This window comes from Pseudonaja textilis, chromosome 1, assembly GCF_049901715.1.
Source record: "Pseudonaja textilis isolate UNSWEBS1 chromosome 1, rPseTex1.2, whole genome shotgun sequence".
Taxonomy (NCBI): Eukaryota; Metazoa; Chordata; class Lepidosauria; order Squamata; family Elapidae; genus Pseudonaja; species Pseudonaja textilis.
Window position 1 is genome coordinate 300710489 of NC_141990.1, and position 21361 is coordinate 300731849.

Genomic DNA, 21361 nt, shown 5'->3' on the forward strand with positions numbered 1-21361 from the left:
TCTGCCCGTTTGGCTGGCAGACGCGACAACCACTGTTCCTTCAATAAACGTGTTAATTGCATGCCCTGGTCTAAGCTTCTCTTTCCCTTGAAATACAACACTGGCGACGAGGATGGGATCTGAAGGCTAGCCAGGAGCATTTTCTAAAGGAACAGGAGCCTGTCAGCGGAAGCCGCAGCCGCTTGCCGTTTTGCTGCCGAGCCTCGGACTCAGAAGCCTGTCATCGGAAGCCGCAGCCGCTTGCCGTTTGCTTACCGAGCCATCGGACTCAGCAGCCTGTCAGCGCAAAAGTGAAAGCTCAGGTTAGATCAACCGGGTTAGAGCACCACAGATAGGGAAAGTCGGGCGCTGAAGCCGCAGCCGCCCGCGCGCGCGAAAAAAAAAGGCGCGAAAATTCTAACGGCTGTCACTGAGCTGCAGCCCCGAGCAAGCTACGGCGCTGAGAGCCTCAGCCGCCTCGATCACAGTTGGGCACTAATTACAGAAGCCGTCTCTAAGTGAAGACTCCCCAGTGAAATTGCGAGCGCCTCAGCCGCCTTGCCAAAAAAAAAAAAAAATTAATAATAAGAAAAAAAGGCTCGAATTTTAAAGCGCTGTCAGTACAGCACCACAGCCACAGCCGCCTAACGCTCGCAAAAGAGCACTAAAATCCAAACATCTCAGAAAAGCCGAAGTCCTTGAGTGAGAATAGGGCACTGTAGCCACAGCCGCCCACGCCCCCAAGCAGCATCAATCCAAGACAACGAGCTCCCTGTGAGGCGGACCAGTCTACCAAGAGACTGAGGGACCCAAAATGAATGTCAATTCAGTATTTCCCCCTTTTAAACCCGATGAGGAAAAATGGGACTCATATAAAAATCGCTTCAACCACTTTATTGATGCTATTGGACTGGCTGAAGCTTCAGAGCAGAGGAAGAAATCCTTCTTCCTCAGCTACTGTGGGGCTGTAGTATATGACACTGCCACAGCTCTCCTGGCCCCACGAGAAATAGGGAATGTCCCATGGGCAGAGCTGGTGGAAACACTATCCAACCACTACTCCCCAAAACCGTCTCAGATTGCTAGGCGCTTCGCTTTTAGGATGAGGAAGCAAGCTGAGGGGGAATCCATAAACCAATATATGGCAGCCCTGAGGACAGCAGCTCTACAATGTGAGTTCAAGAACTATTTGGACGACATGCTACTAGACCAACTCGTCTGTGGGGTGAGGGATCTAAAACTCCAGAGGCGTTTGCTGGCTAGAAGAGACCTAAACCTCCCCCAGGCAGTTGAGGAAGCCTTAGCTGCAGAACTTGCAGCACAGTCCGCAGCTGAGATCCAGGGCACCACTCCCAGACCTAGCACTTCCTCTGTACACTCTGAAGAAGCGGTAAGTGAGGATGACCCGGCAGAATACTCCGATGTGCATCGCCTCAAACCAACGAGACAGCCGCAGGTAGGAGCGAGGCCAAGAAACAACAGTGGTCCAAAACAAACTCTGTTATGCCTGACCTGTGGAGGTTCCCATTCCCGGACATCTTGCAGGTTCCGAAACGCCACCTGCCACAACTGCCACAAGAAAGGTCACCTCGCAAGAGTCTGCCAGGCAGCGCGCACATCTCCACAAAGATATCCTTCCTCTCCTGTTCCCCAAGGCAAGTAGAAAAATGCCATACTTGCTACCAAGCCAACCACACACTCTATACCCCAAATAAAATTACACTTTCTGTTTTACTAGAAGGTAATCCCTGCCGCATGGAAGTAGACACGGGGTCAGCGCAGTTAAGTTGCAGTTAAGTTGTGTTTGATAGATAAATTAAGTAGACAATTAAGTAGTTTGATAGTTTGATAGACAATTAAGTTTGATAGTTTGATAGACAATTAAGATAGTTTGATAGATAATTAAGTAGACACGGGGTCAGCCCAGACTGACAAAGAAACAGCTTCAAAAGTGCCATCTCACCTTGAGAGACTACCAAGGAAAGAACATCCCCGTCCTCGGGAAAGGCAAGTTTCTCGTGAAATTCCAAACCTTTAAAGGCCATTTGCCTTTAGTGGTTGTTAATGGTGCCCTCCCTAGTCTTTTGGGGTTGGATTGGTTCCCCTCTCTCGGCCTTAGTATAAAAGGAGTCCATGCTGTCTCAACTTCTGATGTTGACTCCTTATTTACAGACTACTCTGACGTTTTCAGTAGTGAGTTAGGCTGCTATAAGGGCACTCCCATCTCCTTCTCAGTAGACCCACAGGCAGTCCCCGTTCATTTAAAACCACGTAGAGTACCCTTCACCATCCGCCCCAAATTGGACGTGGAACTAGACAAACTACTAAAACAAGGGGTGATAGAACCCACAGATTTCGCTAAGTTGGAGACCCCCATAGTCACCCCGCTAAAAAAAGATGGTAATCTAAGAATTTGTGCTGACTACAAGACGTCAATCAACCGTTATCTACAGGTTAGCGCATATCCAGTCCCAGTCATCCAGCACCTGTTACATACATTCGAACCTGGCACCATTTTCGCCAAACTGGACATGTCACAGGCATACCAACAGTTCCCCGTGGATAACCAAACAGCTGACTTACAGACCATAGTTACACACAGAGGGGCATTCAGATGTAAGCGCCTCCAGTTTGGCGTAAGTGTAGCCCCAGGTATTTTCCAATCACTGATGGAGCGAATCTTCCAAGGTCTCCCCGGCGTAGTGCCTTATTTCGATGACATCTTAGTCACAGCCAGGGACAGACCCCAACTCATCCAGAGAGTCAGGGCAGTATTAGAGAAGTTCAGGCAGCATGGCCTCAAACTAAAACGGGAGAAGTGCACCATCGCCACTAGACAGGTGGACTTTCTAGGCTACAGGCTGGACGCCTCAGGCATCCACCCGGTGGAATCGAAAGTCAAGGCCATCCACGAGGCGCCCACGCCTACCAACAAAACCGAGTTACAAGCCTTCCTGGGGTTATTGAACTTCTACGCTTCATTTCTCCCACACAAGGCGTCAGTTGCTGAACCATTGCACAGACTCTTAGACAGAAACACACCATGGCACTGGGGACCCAAAGAAAACCAAGCATTTGTGGCAGTCAAATCTCTACTCACCTCTGAGGCTGTCTTAATACAATTTGACCAACGCCTTCGTTTGGTCCTAGCCGCAGATGCATCCCCTTTTGGGATAGGAGCTGTCTTAAGTCACAGGCTTCCCAATGGCTCCGAGGCACCAATTGCCTTCTTTTCAAGAACCCTTTCAACGACTGAGCGTAATTACAGCCAGGTTGATAAGGAGGCCTTGGCTGCAGTAGCAGCAGTAAAAAATTCCACGAATTTCTATTCGGACACCAATTCGAACTTATTACTGATCACAAGCCGCTTTTAGGATTATTATCAGGGGAAAAGCAAACCCCACAGATATTGTCACCTAGAATGACCAGATGGACCTTATTCCTGGCGGCGTACTCATACAAACTGGTCTATCGTCCCGGAAAAATCTAAACAACGCTGATGCCCTCAGCCGCTGCCCCTTGCCAGCCCCAGTCGAGGACCCAGCTCCTGTGCATACTATTTTTGATGTAAACGAACTAAACCTACCGGTGACTGCAGACGACATAGCATCACATTCCAAGAAGGACAGAACAATCGCCCAGGTTCTGGACTGGGTAGGGAGGGGGTGGCCGGAAACTAACTATTCAGTTGATTTCGCCCCATTTAAAACTCGCCAGCTAGAGCTCTCCAAGTTGCAGGGATGCCTATTGTGGGGTACCAGAGTGGTCATACCAACCACCCTTCGCACACCCGTCCTGAAGATGCTGCACGAGGGCCATCCAGGAATCGTGCGGATGAAGGCGTTAGCTCGAAGCTACGTCTGGTGGCCTGGGATGGACGATCAGATCGCCAAGTGGGTAAGCTCGTGTCGACCCTGTCAAGAATCTAGGGCAGCCCCGCCAACCGCCACACCCACAAAGTGGGAAAGTGCCAATGCCCCGTGGTCACGGCTTCACATCGACCTGGCCGGGCCAATGCACGGCAAGACCTTCTTGGTGGTCGTGGACGCCTATTCAAAATGGATAGATGTGGCCTTACTTCACACGACCACCACACAGGCAGTTGTTAAAGCCATGACTCACCTTTTTGTAACTCACGGACTCCCTGACACACTGGTATCCGATAATGGCCCCCAGTTCACCTCGAACGAATTTAGTAGGTATGTCACAAATCTAGGCATCAGACACGTCCTCACGGCCCCCTTCCACCCCGCCAGCAACGGGTTGGCTGAACGGGCAGTCAGATCAGCCAAGGAGGCATTAGCCAGATTCGGCCCAGTGGGTTGGCATTCTAAACTGTCTCAATTCCTCCTAAGCCAGCATACCACACCGTGCACGGTTACGAACAGATCCCCAGCTGAGCTGCTGATGGGGAGACGCCTGAGGACTGCCTTAGACAGGCTGCACCCCCACTACTGCCCAGACACCCCTTTGGGGCCTGACAGTCTGGCCAGGAATTTCGCAGTTCAGGACCTAGTGTTTGCTAGGAACTATGCGGGGGACCCACTGTGGGTGGCCGGAAAAGTCGTGGCTGTCACGGGTCCGAGATCTTATCGGGTCCAACTTGAAGACGGTCGTATGTGGCGAAGACACCTGGACCAGCTGCGGAGACGACGGAGCAGCCTGACCGGCCCAGACCCGTCTCCACCAGAAGAGCCGCGGGCGCCACTCCAAGGTCCAGCTAGGGGTTCCCAGAGTGACCAACCTTCACCAACGGAGCAGAGAGAGCAGGCAGTAGACTGGGACTGCCAGCCGGGAGCACCATCATTTAACCCCAGTGAAGGCAGAGACTTTGCACTGACTCCAGTTCCTGCACCGAGCCCTGGTCGCCACACTACGTACCCTGACCTGGAGTCCGCGAACTCGTCTTCGCCAAATGAATCTCCTGAGTTACGTCGCTCGGGTCGCCAACACAGACCACCGGCGTATCTCAAAGATTATGTGTGTTCTCATCTGGGGGGAAGGGGTGTTATGTCTTGGGAACCGGTTGGGGCTCCAACCGGGTCCACTCGTTAAGCAAGTTCAACAGCCGTTCCTATTGGCTGGCATCGTTTGACAGCCGACTATAAAAAGCCGGCTGTCAAGCCAAGCCAGCCGTTGTTCGCAAGCTAGTCTGCCCGTTTGGCTGGCAGACGCGACAACCACTGTTCCTTCAATAAACGTGTTAATTGCATGCCCTGGTCTAAGCCTCTCTTTCCCTTGAAATACAACACTTCCACCTGGTTTCACTTTTGCTTTTGAAATGGTGAGAAAAATAGGTAATCAAAACTGAGTTCCTCCTCTATTTTCCTAGCTTCCAGGAAAAGATAGGTATTATTACAGAAGCTCTGGATTGTTGAGGGCCTATATATAATTAATCTGAGATGTGGCCCTATGGCTGCAGATAATTGGCACTGATGAAAGAAGTAAGCAATCTTCATCTGCCTGTTGTTTGGTTTTATAAATAATCTCAGCTGCTTCATGAGCATTTCAAGAGGCAAAAACTATGTTTACTTTCTACTGCAAGAATTAGGACCCTCCAGGTTATTGTTCAAATTTATCCCATAAGGTTTTTGCTGAGTCTCTCTCTCTCCAAGAATAGAGATTGGTTTCATTGGGACATGGCTTGAGGTGGTAGTTCCTCAGGGCTTTCCTTGCCTTTCACCAGAAACCTGCTAGTTCAAAGTGCTGAGAATATCTCAAGGTAGCAGTTCTCCAAGTTGAGCAGGGATGTCTCCTCCTGCACTGTAATTGTGTGCCTCTACAATGGGGACGTGTGCTGTGAAGGAGTGGGGAGTGTGAGTTGGCTATGTATTCTGGGCCCTGAGAGCAGACCAATTCAGTTTCCCATTTTAATGTATCATTTGCCTCTTAGGACAGCCCTATGCCCTATTGAGAGTCTGTTTTGCCCTGAAAAACATTTAAACCACCCAAAACTATTTCTGTGAATGTCACGGTACAATAATTTTGTTAAAATTATGATTTCCTCAACCAAATACATTTTTTTTTAAAAAACAACCCCTCTAAGTTATAATTTTAATAGCATTGGTATTTATTTTTCTTTTTTCTTTGTCATGAAAAAACTCTCACAGCAATCAGTGGCAATTGTGAAAGCCCAATTGATTTCAGTGAGATATAATTCCTGAAAACCAACTTTATTCTTCATGTTGCATTTGAAGAACAAAACTCACCAAAAATTTTATTCAGAAAGAGAACAGCTATATTATGTACAGCTATGATTTTTAATGCATGATATATATTTTTTTGTTAGCGCCTATTAAAGACTGTAAATTTAAAAATAAGTTCTCTCTAATATGCTGTTTTGGCTGTCAGTCTAGAAAAGGCCAATATTATGATTAAAGACTCCAAGGCCAAGCTCAATAAAGAGTTTGTGCCGTGATGTTTTGTGCAAAAACTTTTATGTACACATGTGATTTTTATACATCTTTATTTAATGATATTTTTTGGTCTTACTGTTTGAAACAGTTTGTTTCTTAATAGAAAATTTAGTTAACTAAATTATCATCAGAAACCTCTGTGCATGGATACCTTCTCCATGTAATAAAATAGGTCATGGGACGTATGTGTTCTTTAACACCAAAACAGAGTGTGGAGGGTGCTGCGTGCCCCTCCCAGGCTCCGTTTTTTCTTCCTGAGCCCCAGAGGAGCCTTCTGGGAGCAAAAATGCCCCCCCCCGAGACACCTTTGAGGCCCAGAAGGCCCCCCAAAATGGGTGAGGGTGGCTGCAAAAAAAGCCACACCCACCCAGTCACATGGCCATGCCCACCAAGCCACACCCACCAAGCCACGCTAGCAGAACCGGTAGTAAAAAAAGCTGAATCCCACCACTGCTGCACACATGGTATACAGATAGTCCTCGACTTACAATAGTTCATTTAGTGATTGTTCGAAGTTACAATAGCAGTGAAAAAATGACTTATGACCATTTTTCAGTGACTTATGACCATTGCAGCATCCCCATGGTCACATGATTTACATTCGGATGCTTGACAACTGATTCACATTTATGACAGTTGCAGTGTCTGACTCTTGTGATCCCCTTTTGCAGCCTTCTGATGAGCAAAGTCAATGCGAGAAAAATCGTAAAATGGGACAAAACTCACTTAACAAATTTCTCACTTAGCAACATAAATTTTGTTTATGTTCAAATTGTGGTCGTAAGTCGAGGACTACCTGTATATGGTGATGAGGATATGTATTGGATGATTCAAACCATTTTTTTTTTCAAAATGTGGATAGCTTTCATTTACTTTATTAATATAGCTACTACATTTCAATTTATTTTTCTTCACTGTCTGCTATGGGAATGTTAACATTTAGTGATCAGAAATATAAATCTGTTTTCAATATTTTTTATACTGAAAGGAAACTTTTTCTTTATAGATTTGCCTACCATCGGCTCTTATATTCATGTGAAGACCAAAAGTTCTTGGGACTGAAAGAATAATACTGTTCAGATTTTGAAAAGTTGTTGAAGAAATGTTTAACTTGTCAATGAGTTAGCATTTGAAAACGGCAGATGTTATCTAAAGCAACATATTAAGTAGTGTTAAAACTTTGGATAAGTTTTTCCAAACAAAGATATTTGCTTATTTATTATGTTTTAAACACTGTTACAATCAAATCTTTGCTTAAGGCAGCTACTTCCAAACAATATAGATTTTGTTGTTTTAAGCACTTAAAAGTACAATGCTTTGTCTGTTAAAATTAGCATTATATGTATCTCACGGTGCAAAAAACATTGTAATTGTTCTTCAACATCCTTGACTGAAGACAGTTCAAGTATCTTTTTCTTCATTAGTTATGTGATCTTGTATGATTTTAAGCAATCATCTGGTATTTTCTGTAGCCTTAGTCACATTTCTCACTGTTTTGCTTTATATGATGATTAATTTGGATGTTCAAGAAAGTGCACATCCAATTTGATTTTCCACCCTGTTACAGATTAATCCATACATCTGGGACCTACTTTTGAAAACTTGATAGACCTTGGTTTGATTTAGCGATGCAGGATTTTTTTTTAAAGTGGTGAACAGCAATTCCATTTGTTCTGTTGATAAGATTAATAATGTGCATTTTAAAAATTATTGTAAATTAACATTACTGAGCATATTTTAAAATGAATATAGTATGGTGTTCACTGGAAGATCACTATGCTAGTTTACAATTCAGGTCTAGATAATGGGTTAAGAATTAAATTTATTGTTATTAAATATCTAATCCAGAAGATTTTTTTCATAGCAAATGGAAGAATTGGAAGATAATTTTTGGAAAAAAATATAAGATATATATATATATATATATATATATATATATATATATATATATATATATATATATATATATAATGATATATACGAGATAAAATTTCCTGATTTCAAGAGACATAGAAATGACTTTTCAGAATGGGGGTAATCTGCATTTCTGGCTCAGAGCCAGATCCATTAAGTGTCAAATTTTTACTAGTATTTTGAAGTTCATTGGTTTGGCTTGGAGCCAGTTGAATGAATTACTCAAAATAGTTTGCATATTTTATTTTTTTTTCACCAAAAAGGGGGCGAGGCCTGTGTCTTTGAAATTCAGTGTGAGAAGTGGCCTTCAGACAACAGAAGGTATCAATCAAAATGTCATTTTGTGGTTACGCTGGTTAAATGGCTTTTTTGAGTCATTTAACATAAGCGAATGACTTTCTAGGAAAAACAGTTGAACTTCCTATAAATTTTACTGCAGGGTTAATTATATTAAAGAAGGAGTGCTGGTGCAACTGTTGCCATTTCCTTTTTTTTGCCTTACATGCAGATATATACAAATCAGAGAAATCTAAAAAAGATATCAGAAATTGTGAACAGAGTTTAGTTCATCCAACAGCATTTCTCTAGTTGATCAGTCATTGATGGACCAGCTCTAACATATTAGTCAGTTTCCTGGATTAACTCTTGGCTGACCTGTACTGTTCTTAGTGTGATATTGTACAGTTTTCTTGCCAAATTCTGTAAGATCCATTGTTTTGGGTAACAATTGTATGAGTAAAACATTAAAAGAATCCTTTGGCAATTAAGATAAAACATAAATAATTAATGTTAAAAATTTTATGTTTACTAAACACACAAAATTATTAAACACTAAAAATTGTAGTGTTAAAAGAATACAAAAGCATATAAAAGAGCAGCTGAGGTAAAAACAGACCTACCATTCACAAGTTAACATAACCAATGTATGGATACAACCAGCACCTACTGCACCCTTAATTGACATGTTAGGACATTTATAACAATCACAATCACACACACACACACACACACACAAATTTCAGATGTTTTAAAATCAGTTGTAGAACTCTTCAAGCTCTGCTTCAGCTGTATGTCTCAGTGATTCACAAATATCTAATTCATGCTATCTATAATGGTGCTTTCCTTTTGACTTGCAAAACTGCAAGTATTTTTCAGGGCCTTTTACTGGAGGGAAATATGCATGTCTTGAATAATAACATCAGGCTTTTTCAGATTTTGGTTTTAAAATTTAGATTTGCTTTCAACACTGGAAGAAAGATTGACATTATGAAGCTTGTCATATGTTCTTTCGCTTAAATTCCCTATTCTAGATCGTTGTTAACATTGCCATAACAAATAAATGGCTTCATCTTTATACCACAAGACTTTGCTACTCTTACTGCAGCAGACTGTAGTGAAAGATCTATCTGGTTTCACTAATTTGTAATATCCTGTTTTAGACTCTAGAATTGAGAATTTAAGGCCTTTCTTTAATTATCCAGGCATACTATAGTGATTTATTTTCAATTTTGGTTCCCTGGATGAATACCATTAATGAATTGGTTTTCCTGGGTTTCTCTTTCTTGACTTTTCTTTATTCAGCTATGCAACAGCCAATTTAGCAATCTGTAAATTGCACAGAGAAAAGAGCAAGCTAGAGGCTTATCCCTTGCCATTTGATATTTGAGTGCTCCTCAATGTGCTGTATATTTGTTTTTATTTTCTACTCTGACACCTTACTATGAGGGAAGAACTCTCTGGAGCATCTTAAAAGACTTCTATTAAAGACAAAAAGAGTTAAGAAAAATGCAGACAGTAGATCTCATAGTCACAGGAGAAAATAATATATAGTGACATTTCAAAAGCATTAATTAGGGAAGGAGTAAGAAGGTGGTAGAATGGGTGGTTCAGCTCCTTTTCATTATGTCTTTTGCAGAAGATTAGTCAAACTCAAGGAAAAAGATGGTACCTGAATCTCCAGCTTTCTTAGATTATAAGGGTTTTGCTTAAATCAGACCTGTGTGGTTGTTATTAACCTTAATGTTCATTACCCTTCATGGATTCAGGTAAAGCCTTCTTAATTGTATGTGAAGATTACTGAAGATATTGAAAACCTAACTTATTGGTATAATAATTTATCAAGGAACAGATTAATATTGGATCCTCTATGCAAAGCATATGTTTTACAATATATCTGTATTGTAACACTTTATGTAAAAATTATCACTTGTAATTGAGGTTGTCAGTCTAGCATTGTAGCAGGTCTCAGTGATTGTAGATACATTTTCCATACGTGTATTGGAGATAATGGGGAAAATACATAAGAGTCTTTTCCTATAAAGCATGTGTTTTACTACTGATATATTTCCTTCTTTCAACAGAGACGGTTGTAGTAATTTTTTCTTAACCCCATGTTGAAAGATTGTGGCTTAGATTGTTAAATCATCTAGAACATGAGTATCAAACTCGCAACGTCATGTTCTCATCACATGACATATTGGGACTTTCCCCCCTTTGCTAAACCGGGGTGGGTGTGGCAGAATGTAATGCATCTGGCCCATGGGCTGAGAGCTTGACACCCCTAATCTGGAACAATTTCATGGCCAATTCTGAAACATTTTTCCCCACAGAAACTAACCATGATAAGTATAAGAAGCTTTGACATCTATAGAATGATAATAATGGGAGGAAAAGCATCTCCCTTTCCCTTCCTTTGCCAATTTTGGTTAGATGTTTTGGAAAGCAGGATTGCTGGAACTGATGACTGAACGATTGAACTCTGATTCCCATATTTTTCACCCTTGATATCTCATCAAGGTGCCATGACCTGATATGCTATTCTGCATATTTAATCTCCATAAATTTTAGTTACATAACGGTGCATCAAATCCACATGGACCATATGAATAAGCTACATTAGCTCATTCAAATGCATGAGATTCATTTTCGGCTTTTTATAAGTACTTTCCCCATTGACTGCCATCTTTGAAAACAATTTATTTCTGGCTCAAGATACAAAGCAACCTTCTGTAACTTTTTTTTTGTGAAGATTTGTCAAGAAATAATTGTGTGTATGATCAAAAAAATCCAGCCTCTTTTAAAATAGCCTGAAATAAATTTTCAACAATTCTTCTTCATTGGTGTAGAATTGTAAATTGGCCCAGGCAACAAACAAGACGTTACAATAGTATTTTTTTAAAAAAAACCCTATATTGTTATTTCCCTTAGGGCAGGGGTCTTCAAATTTGACAGCTTTAAGACTTTTGGACTTCAACTCCCAGAATTCCTTCTTCAGTCATATTAGCTCAGGAATGCTGGGAGTTGAAGTCCACAAGTCTTAAACTTGCCAAGTTTGAAGACCCTTGCCTTAGGGACTGCATTTATTGGCCTATATTTGCCAAGTCCTGGTACACAGAGAATGTTCTGAAATTGGCAAGCTCTCTGGGAACTAAAATTGCTTCTCCTTTGCTGCTGGTCCAGGCATATTGCCATGCTAGTTTTCATTACCATATAGTTTTAATAAATTCCTTTTAGGAATATCATTAAGATGATAGTTGCTTCTTCTTCTGTAAAAAGCAGTGTTGCAGACTGTGCAATATAAATCATAGTTCAGAAAACTCCAAAGGGGGTGGTTGGGAGTGGCAGGTAGCTTTGTTGTACAAACAAACATGAAAGTTATTCAGAATCTAGTGGCTATTTGGCAACCTTTGGTCCTACAATTTCATGCCCTGAATTTTTGCTTTTCTGAACCTGCTGAATTATTGGAGGTGCTTCTGAAATTGCCCCTACAGAAGGAACTTTAGTGCCCTCTATAACAACCTTGCCAAGCTGTTGCCTTCCAGATGTGTTGGACTATAATTCCACTCAACCCAGCCAACATGGCAGTTGGTGATGCTTCACTGAATGTTTTCATATATAAATAAATGTTTTGGGAAGCTCCAGAGACATTTATAATGCAGCTGAAGTAAAATTAAGATTGCATATTGTGCTCACTGTTAATTGCTCTCCATAACAGCTGCTTTCAATTTTTTCTCTGAGAAGAGGCAACAATATTTGTGTGAATATGTGCGCGTGTGTGAACTCCTAGAAAAAGTTGATCAAGGGCAACTTCATAAGCTGTACTAAATGGAGATAAGAGATTTGGTCTTTTCTTCAATAAAGTTAAATCCTGGAGTCAGGACAGACAAAATGAAATCTTTCTTCATACCACATATACAGGTAATCCTTGACTTACAGTAGTTCATTTAGTGACCGTTCAAAGTTAATAGCACTGAAAAAAGTGACTTATGACACTTGCATACATTGCAGCATCCTCATGGTAAATTTGATCAAAATTTGAATGCTTGACAATAGACTCATATTTATGGCTGTTTGCAGTGTCCCTGGGACATGTGATCCCCTTTTGTAACTTTCTGATAAGCAAAGACAACGGGGAAGCCAGATTCATTTAGCCCCTGTGTTACTAACTTAACAATGAACAAATGTGGCAAGAAAGATTGTAAAATGGGGCAAAATTCACTTAACAAATGTTTCACTTAGTAACAGAAATGTTTGGCTCAATTGTGGTTATAAGTCAAGGACTACATGTAATAAATTTTGAGATTGCTGTTGCAAGATTACCTCCTGACTATGGTGGTTTTCAAAAGGGTCTGAACAAAATAATGTTGAGAGAGAGAGAGAGAGAGAGGGATGGCATTCAGCTTTGTTCGGGTATTTTCCCACGTCATTGTAGTTGTGCTTTTAAAGTTGTAGCAACGTTTCGGCAGAATCTCATCTGCCATCAAGCACAGAGCCGGAGACAGAAGCCTGAAGATGATGAATGAGACTTCATCGAAACGTTGCCTAGATACTTCGAATCTTACGCGGGAGAAAACCCGAACAACCAAAGATCCACATACAAATACCCGCGAGAACCTCAGAAAACATATATATATATATATACACACACACACATACATACATACATACACACACACACACACACACACACACACACACACACACACACCATTACCAATAGATCTATCCATAGCGAGGGACAGCATGCCATTTTAACAATAGCAACAGGGCAAAAAAAGGTATCTAGCAGAGTTTTATTTATGGCAGCCTTTATTCCTTGTGGTATTTTCCATAGAATCTTGGCGGGGAGAAAGAGAGAAGTCATGAATTACACTGAACTTTCTCTTCTAAGTATTAAGTGGTTCAGCTGTATTAATCATAGGATTGTCTTAGTGAAATGAACTGATATGGAAAATTAGAACATTCTTTTGGCTTTCTGAATTTTTCAGAAACAAGTATGAAGAAAATTAAGAAAAAAATGTAGGAGCCCAACATTTATTTTTGTGGGCTGTTCAGGTCTGTTGGATAGCTGTTAACATATTCAGTTAAACTTTTCCCACAGTTGGGAGCTCTGCCTTATCAAGAATTCTGGCCTTTGGAAAAGTTCAGTTTATAACTCTTTTATATCTCTTTATACATAATGTCAAAAATATTGTGAAGCTAGAGTTGCAATATTACTGGGACCAATGTATATACATGCAGTCTTACTTCTACCTCACTTGAACTATATTTATGAAGATGGCTTCTGTTTAACCATGTTCCAATGATTTAATATTAGCTTTATACAACCCTGCCTCACCCATTTCACTGATTCCAAAATAAAATTTGTCAGGTTATGCTCAAAAGGATTCTTATGAATTCTAAACATTGTGCAATGAATGAGTACAGTATGTGTCTTAACTGTCCTCCTAACAGTATTTCCATATTTTTCCATTCAAAATTATATCTAGTGATAACTGGACAAAAATAAATTTATGTTCTGTGATTAGAAGCTTCCCTTCTTTGTGAAGGAAATAATTCAATCAATGAGAATTTTAAAGGAAAATTTTTCAATACAACTGCCAAATCAGTGGGCTCAAAAAAGGGGATTTTTCTTATAGCACATTAATCTGTCAATTCAGTTCCCCATATGTTGGTACATAAAAGGACATAAAACACATTTCAAATAAAGCAAAAATATTCATTGATTTAGAGAACACATGATAAAATGAATAGGCTTGAATTATGCAATGATTTATGTAAATATAGGTCCTTTTGGAGAATAAATTAAATGTTCAGAGAATGATTCCTGTTGAGCAGGAAGTGAGAATAGGATGTTTGATGATCTCTTGGTTTTTAAAATGTATTTATTATGTATAAGGAATGCTTGGGGTATCATTGGAGTTGTATTAGTTGAAGACATAAACATACCTGTACTTTGATATGCAGATGATGACATATTGTTGGATGAGAACTCAAATGTCTTGCAATGAATATTAGATAGATTACATGTTGCAATGAAAAGTATATATCTGAAAATTAATGAATCAGACCAGGGTAATTTAACAGATAAAATAGAATGAATAGTTTCAAGTACATGATTTTGCCTATCTAGGTAGAAAGTTCAGTGAAGATGTAAAAATTGAGAAATTTAGAAATATACAAACACTGATAGAAAGTTAGTGAATTTTATGAGGTCTGTTGTAAAGGATGGATGCTTGCTGAAAGAAGTAAAATATTTCTAAGAATGTGCTTCTGAGCATTTTGTTCTATGGAAGTAGAGATTAGGTACTGCATACCAGGAAAAACTCAAACAAGAATAAGTCGAACTCAGTAGGAATGGATTGCTTTGGAATTGTGATAAAACAGAAGATATAGAGTTAAAAATAAACAGAAGATGAATAAATGTGGATTGATGACAAAAGTGAATGATCAATGTAAAGTAAGCATATTGAGATGATTTAGTGATATAGAAAAAATGAATGAAAGCCACATTGCAAAACATTGAAAAGTGAATGAGCTGAAAGGAAGGGGAAGAAAGAAATTATTATTTTTTTCCTAACAGATACTGGTGCTACTTGCTTTTTCTTGTATAATGTTGCATAGTTGTTTATCCTGTAATGGAATATATCTTCATTCAAAAAAGGTAATTGTAGTCTTGTCAACATGTGCACACTGTTTGCTAAACATACAGGTAGTCCTCAATTTATGACCATAATTGGGGCCAGAATTTTCATTGTTAAGCAAGGTAATTGTTGAGTGAGTCATGCCCAAATTTACAATCTCTTTCTGCCATGGTTGTTAAGCAAAAGGCTGCCATTGTTAAGTAATTCATGGACTGTTAAGCGAATCTGGCTATCCCAATTGGCTTTGCTTGTCTGATGTCAATCACATGACCTTAGGATGCTTCAAGCCATTGTAAATACACGCTGGTTGCCAAGCATCTGAATTTTGATCATGTGATCCTGGGGATGCTGTAATGGTCATAATTTATGAGACTAGTTGTAAGTCGCATTTTTCATTGCTGTTATAATTTTGAACAGTTGCTAAGCAATTGATTGTAAGTTAAGGGCCCCCTGTTTTTTATTTTCACATGTAGGGCAATGTAATACAATACTGAAGGAAGCAAGTTCCAGTTTCAGTTTTATTTTAATTTACACATTTTTGTTCCAGTTTCTTTTTGTGTAATGTTCCTGATTTAAGTAAACATGCTGATTATTATTATATTTTACAAATTTGATGATTTCATATTTGGGTCCATATTTAAAGTTGCATGAAATAGTTTTTGGTCACCAAGGATGATGTATTAATGCCAGAATATCAAGCTTGCGAATAAAGCTTCTTGTTTAAGTGTGGCCCATAAGTATACTTGTGAAGGACTTCAAGCTAATCTCTATAATATTATTTCAGAATTCAAATGAAATTCAGTTTAATCTAAATTTCAATTTTTAAGAGAGTCAATTCAAACCGGATGCCAACTAATTTTGGCTCTCCGTTTGACAATTATTTTAGTTTGAATTTAACCTAGTATAAGATTGTAGCCTTGGGTTTTATTGCAAATCTAACACCTTTATTGTATACCTGACCTACATCTTTCATTTGTGGATTCCCTTGTGAGCACTAAATGTATCTGGCTATTAACACTCGGCCTGGGTGTCTGAATAAACATTGGATGCATAATTCAATCTTGGCATATTTTTCTCTTTTATATATTTTTCTCAAGGGGACTCTAGCTGCAGAATGTACTGAAGCAATCATTAATCTATCAGGATTTCATGTATCCCATCATGGAGCATTGAAAAGATTCTCTAGAGCTATTTTTTCCTATTTGTTATTTCCATGTTACAACATATCATGATAGCTAAAATATGCATAATATTCCCTATTCATCAAAAATATGAAGATATCTTTTTATAAAGCAGTGAATATTTCAAGGCTGTTTGGTCATAGAGAACCATGTTAAACCTGAGTATCAGAAATACATCAATGGTGTCTCAGAACTGCAAGACACTCTTGTACTAGCTGTCAATCAATTTATACAAACATCAGGCAAATTAAATTGTGCTATCAAACCAGAGCAATTTGCTGTGGCCTTTGGTTTATGCCTGCATTTCAGTTTTGTTTTGTTGCTGTTATAAACCCATATTTGTGTTCAAGAGAGATCCTTGCTATATTCTAAAATAGAATACATCTTGAAAATCCCCTAGTGGGAAGATGTTCAGTTATGTTTGTAGAATGAACTGAGAGTCAGGCAGGCTTGATTATGCCAGTAATGCATACTGTATCTTTTATTTATTTAGTTACTCGGTTAAATAGATTTTCATCTTTTTGCTAAATATATCCGAGGTAAGTTTACAATTTAAAATAATGGCATGTAGCTTCATGATTATAAGTTAAAACAAGGGTCTTCAAACTTGACAAGTTTAAGACTTCAACTCCCAGAATTCTTGAGCTAACATGACTGGAGGAGGAATTCTGGGAGTTGAAGTCCACAAATCTTAAAGCTGTCAAGGTTGAAGACCCCTGAGTTAAAAGATCAAGGAAAAGGAAAACGAATGTAGTGTTCTGTTCAAACATAATTGCATGCTGAGGAATGATCATATTTGCTTATGTATCAAAACAAGCATCATCTGAAATGCTAGAAAAAAATATTTATAGTCCTATGGATGGGGTGGGAGACGGGGAATAATCAAAGGTTGCAGACTCTTGATGAAGATTAAGCCTAAAGAAAGGCAATTTTGCCCAGGGACCACATGTTGTGTTTTCTGTCCCTCAACATCTCTTTGGCCTTTGAGGGGTTCAAGAGGACATGGCTGTTGATGCATGGGCTGTGAGGTGGTTATCCTTCAGATTTTTTTACTTCTCAAATTTTGCCATTTAGTTTTCATCTTTACAAAGCATACCAGAATAATATACCAACAATACTTCAATATAACTGACTTTCAGAATGTTAACATTGAAAGAAGGCAAGGCTATGGCATATTTAAATTTAAATGTATGTTTTGTATGGCTTAATGTGAGTTTTATGTGAGTTGGAATGGAATGAACACAGGGTAAATGGACTTGATCTGGAACTAGATGGATTTCTCCATTGCTTGTAATCCTAACTATTTTTGTGCATGGAAATCATTCCCCCCGCAAAAAGTAATGCTGTTACTATTTGGAACATTAAAAAGTGCCATTCAATGCATTTTCTTTTTTTTAATGAGATAATGAAATTAGGAAAAAATTATAATCCTACCCAAAACCATACTGCTAAAATTCCAACTGGTTTCTGTGAAAGCCTTGGACTTGATTGTAGATCTCAATGCTATTCCTCTTTTATCCCTCCCCTTTGCCCCCCCAAACTTTCCAACCTTCTTTTGATTTTTACACATGGTTGGAGGGAGTTTTCTTGCGAGCTTCAGTCCAACTAATCTGGTTTTGCCAAAAGTTTTTGCTTTGTCTCTTGTTAGGGTACAAATTAATGTAACTCTTGTATAAATGTTAGCAGCAGCAAAAGCCCATCTGGCCCTGCAAATGATAATTTGAAATTCTTTCAGCATTTTATGACTTGAGGTTCTGGCAGACTTTAATTTGATTCTTCTAGGCTTCTGCCAATGTTTTTTTAAAAGTTAGAATAGAACTGAAACTCGTTTAGAGATAAAAATATCTTGCCATTTCATTTTTTAATCTATTTCTATTATTGCTGGCATTTAAATTTAATTATAGAATCAAATTGCTTGGTTTGTTAAACAAGTGGTGCTGGTGCTGAATATCTGTTTTATAACAATATCAATTCTCTTTCTATATAATAATGTTAACTTTTTTCTTGTTTTGTTCAGAGCTGCTCAGAAACTTAACCTGTCCTCTTCAAAGAAAAAGAAGCATCATGTACCTTTGCTGAACTCCCATGGCGTCTCTATCTATGCCACAAATTTTAGTGGCATCCTACAGATGTATCCTCCTCCAGCACCACCATGCCTTTTAAGAGCTGTATCAAAAGTCAAAGACAACCCAGGAATTGGAAAGGTATTTAAGTCTCTGTTTCCTAGTTGCTTCCTCAATATTAATGAAGAATTGGATAACCAAATGTATTTTGACTGGAATTAATCTGACCTAATCCAGAAAAACTGTTTGTTCCTGTTGACAAGAGTGTAATCCATGGTTACAGATTCCTGGTAGTTCAAAAGCAGATCATAATAGTTGGATAGACACAAATTTTAAATTGAATTGGCACCTTTTTGCTAAGCTGCATCTGAAAGCTGCTGCTGGGAAGAGCTTTTGAAGAGGTGCTGGTATATTGATCATAGGAGGTCTTTAGGGCTACACTGATACTATGGGAAACCTTTCTTGCCATTTTCTTATTCATGTCTAAAATTATGTGAATATTATTTGGCTATCATTATCTGTGCAGAACTCTGCACAGCCCTGAAGCTTAACCTCTCCTCCCCTTTACCCTTATGTGGTGTCACTATGGATACAATATGTGCAGAGATATATTGAAGTTTTGCTGCAGTTATAAGGTAGGCCTTAATAACGGATTTAACTTGGTGTTCATTCAGATTCATTCCTCTTCTTCCTCTAGACATCTTTTGATCCTTTTCAGCTCCCCTAGTTCTATAAACAATGAGGAATGTTGGGAGCAATGGACCAACAGAGGTCCCAGGCACGATTCTACTAAAGGCCTTGGACACCTCCCATATGACCAGGGCCTCAGCAGGAACATGCAGCAGAACTTTAGGTATATACCTCAGTTCCTTTTGCCATCCCACCAAATCCATCAGTTGCCGGGGACAGACCAATTCAATAGGTGCTACCTCTCTTCAGAGGGAGATAAGAGAACCTCAAATTCACCAGGTGTGATCTAACCATGACAAAGGAACAGGAGTAGCTCTCCCCCTCAGGTCACATTGCCATTGCTCTGACAAGAAAACCATGTCTGGTTTGTGGCTACTGTTGCATGAATGACTTAGGATAGACCCATGGTTGCCATGGCGGCCCTGAACTCCTGAGCTGCCTCCAAGGCCAGGGAAAGCAAATGGATGATAAATTAAGGAGTTTTCACTGTCTTCTGTCTGCTAATTGATGTTCGTAGATGTGTCCTGCTAGTGTTATGCCTGTCTGCCCTACATAGTGGCTGTTACAGTCCTTACACTGTATGTTGTAGGTGACTCCTGTTTTTTTCTTTTGGGGCTACTAGGTCTTTGATTTACTTAAGATAGTTTGTAGGGCTTTGGTTGGTTGGTTGTTTTGGATACGCTTTTGATGTATGGCAGTGTTATCTTTTTCATAGTTTGCATTGGTTGTATTATAGTGCATTGTGTGATCAGGCAATTTTTTTATAAAGTTGTGTGGGTATCCATTTTGCTGGAATATGTTGTGTAGGTGGTCTGTTTCATTTTTCTGGGGTTCTTACATAGCTCCTCTTGTGGGAGGTGGTAATAGAGCTTGTTACTTTGGTAATGGAGCATTTGGTTTGCATGGGTAGTCATAGACTTGTTTCTAATTTATCACCATTTCCTCTGCTGATGAAAATAACCTGTATGTTGTTGTTTTCTTATTCCCTTGTGAATTTTACCCTTTTGAAGAAGTGGAAAGTTTCATGTCTTCTAGTCTTTTTTTTTACTATTATTATAACAAAAGTGTCTTCTACATACTGGATCCATACTTTCGGTTGCATGTTTGGGATGCTAAATGTTTGGAGTTCTTTAACACAGTCCCCAGAAACTATAACACTTCCTTGGCTATACTTACAATCAACCAAAATATAGGTACTACCATGTTGGGTAACAAAATATCTGTAGGAAAACAACCAAACTTTGGAGCACCAAGGATTCCATAGTTCAATCCTGAGCAACATATATTCTTTTCTATTAGTTCTAGATATATCTGCATAACATAGAGTTTGATGTGAGAACAGCATCATAAAATTATTGAGGTTTTGTAGTTGAAATTCTGGAACATTTAATGCAGTTTATTAAACTTTGGAAAAGGGAGGGAGAGGGAAAGAAGTTTCTGTCTTTTATCTATATGTCTACCCGCCCACACCTGTCTGTCTGTCTGTCTGTCTGTCTGTCTGTCTGTCTGTCTGTCTGTCTATCTATCTATCTATCTATCTATCTATCTATCTATCTATCTATCTATCTATCTATTTCACAGTTCAAGACAACTCTGAATGGCTAATGCAGAAGGACAGGAAGGAAAGGAAGAGAGGAATAAGGCAAGGAGTAAAGGAAGGTGGGAGGAAGGAAGAAAGGGAGAGAAGGAAGTTAAAAAGAACACAGAGAAGAAGGAAGGAAGGGGGGAAGTTAGAAGAAAAAAGAGAGGGAGGACAGGAGGGAGGAAAGGAAGGAGAGAGAGGATAGAAGTAAGTAAGGAGGGATGGGAAAGGAAATAGGATAATGACAGAGTGACAGAGAGGCAGGGAAGAAAGGGAAAAAGAAGGAGGGAGGGAGGAAAGAAAAAGGAAGGAAGATTTATTCTGATGTTTCCTGCCAGCTTCCCACAAGGAAACTCAATGGGGAAGTTGGCAGGATGTTGGAAGTTGCTTCTGCTCCCATTCCTTCCCCCCATTTGCTTTGGTAAGGAAATATCTCTGAAGCAATAACCCAACACAGCACAGATTATCTAGTTTAATATAATTATAATCTACCTATTATCTAGAAGGTCTTACAATGAATTACAGTCCATAAAAACAAAGTAAAATAATACAACCAATTAAAACAAAACATTGGTTAAAAATACAATATAAGACATAATTTAACAATATTAAT

The 21361-nt window shown here is 39.4% G+C and overlaps 2 protein-coding genes across 5 annotated transcripts in view; one reads left to right on the forward strand and one right to left on the reverse strand.

Annotated features, from left to right (window-relative positions):
- Nucleotides 1-21361, reverse strand: part of XRCC3 (X-ray repair cross complementing 3) — a 624633-nt gene that overhangs the window by 449728 nt on the left and 153544 nt on the right. The window lies entirely within an intron of this gene.
- The window catches only part of KIF26A (kinesin family member 26A), a 189373-nt gene that overhangs the window by 123057 nt on the left and 44955 nt on the right, over nucleotides 1-21361 (forward strand). For all 4 annotated transcript variants that reach the window (XM_087922240.1, XM_087922237.1, XM_087922238.1 and 1 more), the window contains one exon: nucleotides 18431-18617. In XM_087922240.1, coding sequence (XP_087778366.1) covers nucleotides 18431-18617 — 187 coding nt within the window. The remainder of the gene's footprint in view (nucleotides 1-18430; nucleotides 18618-21361) is intronic.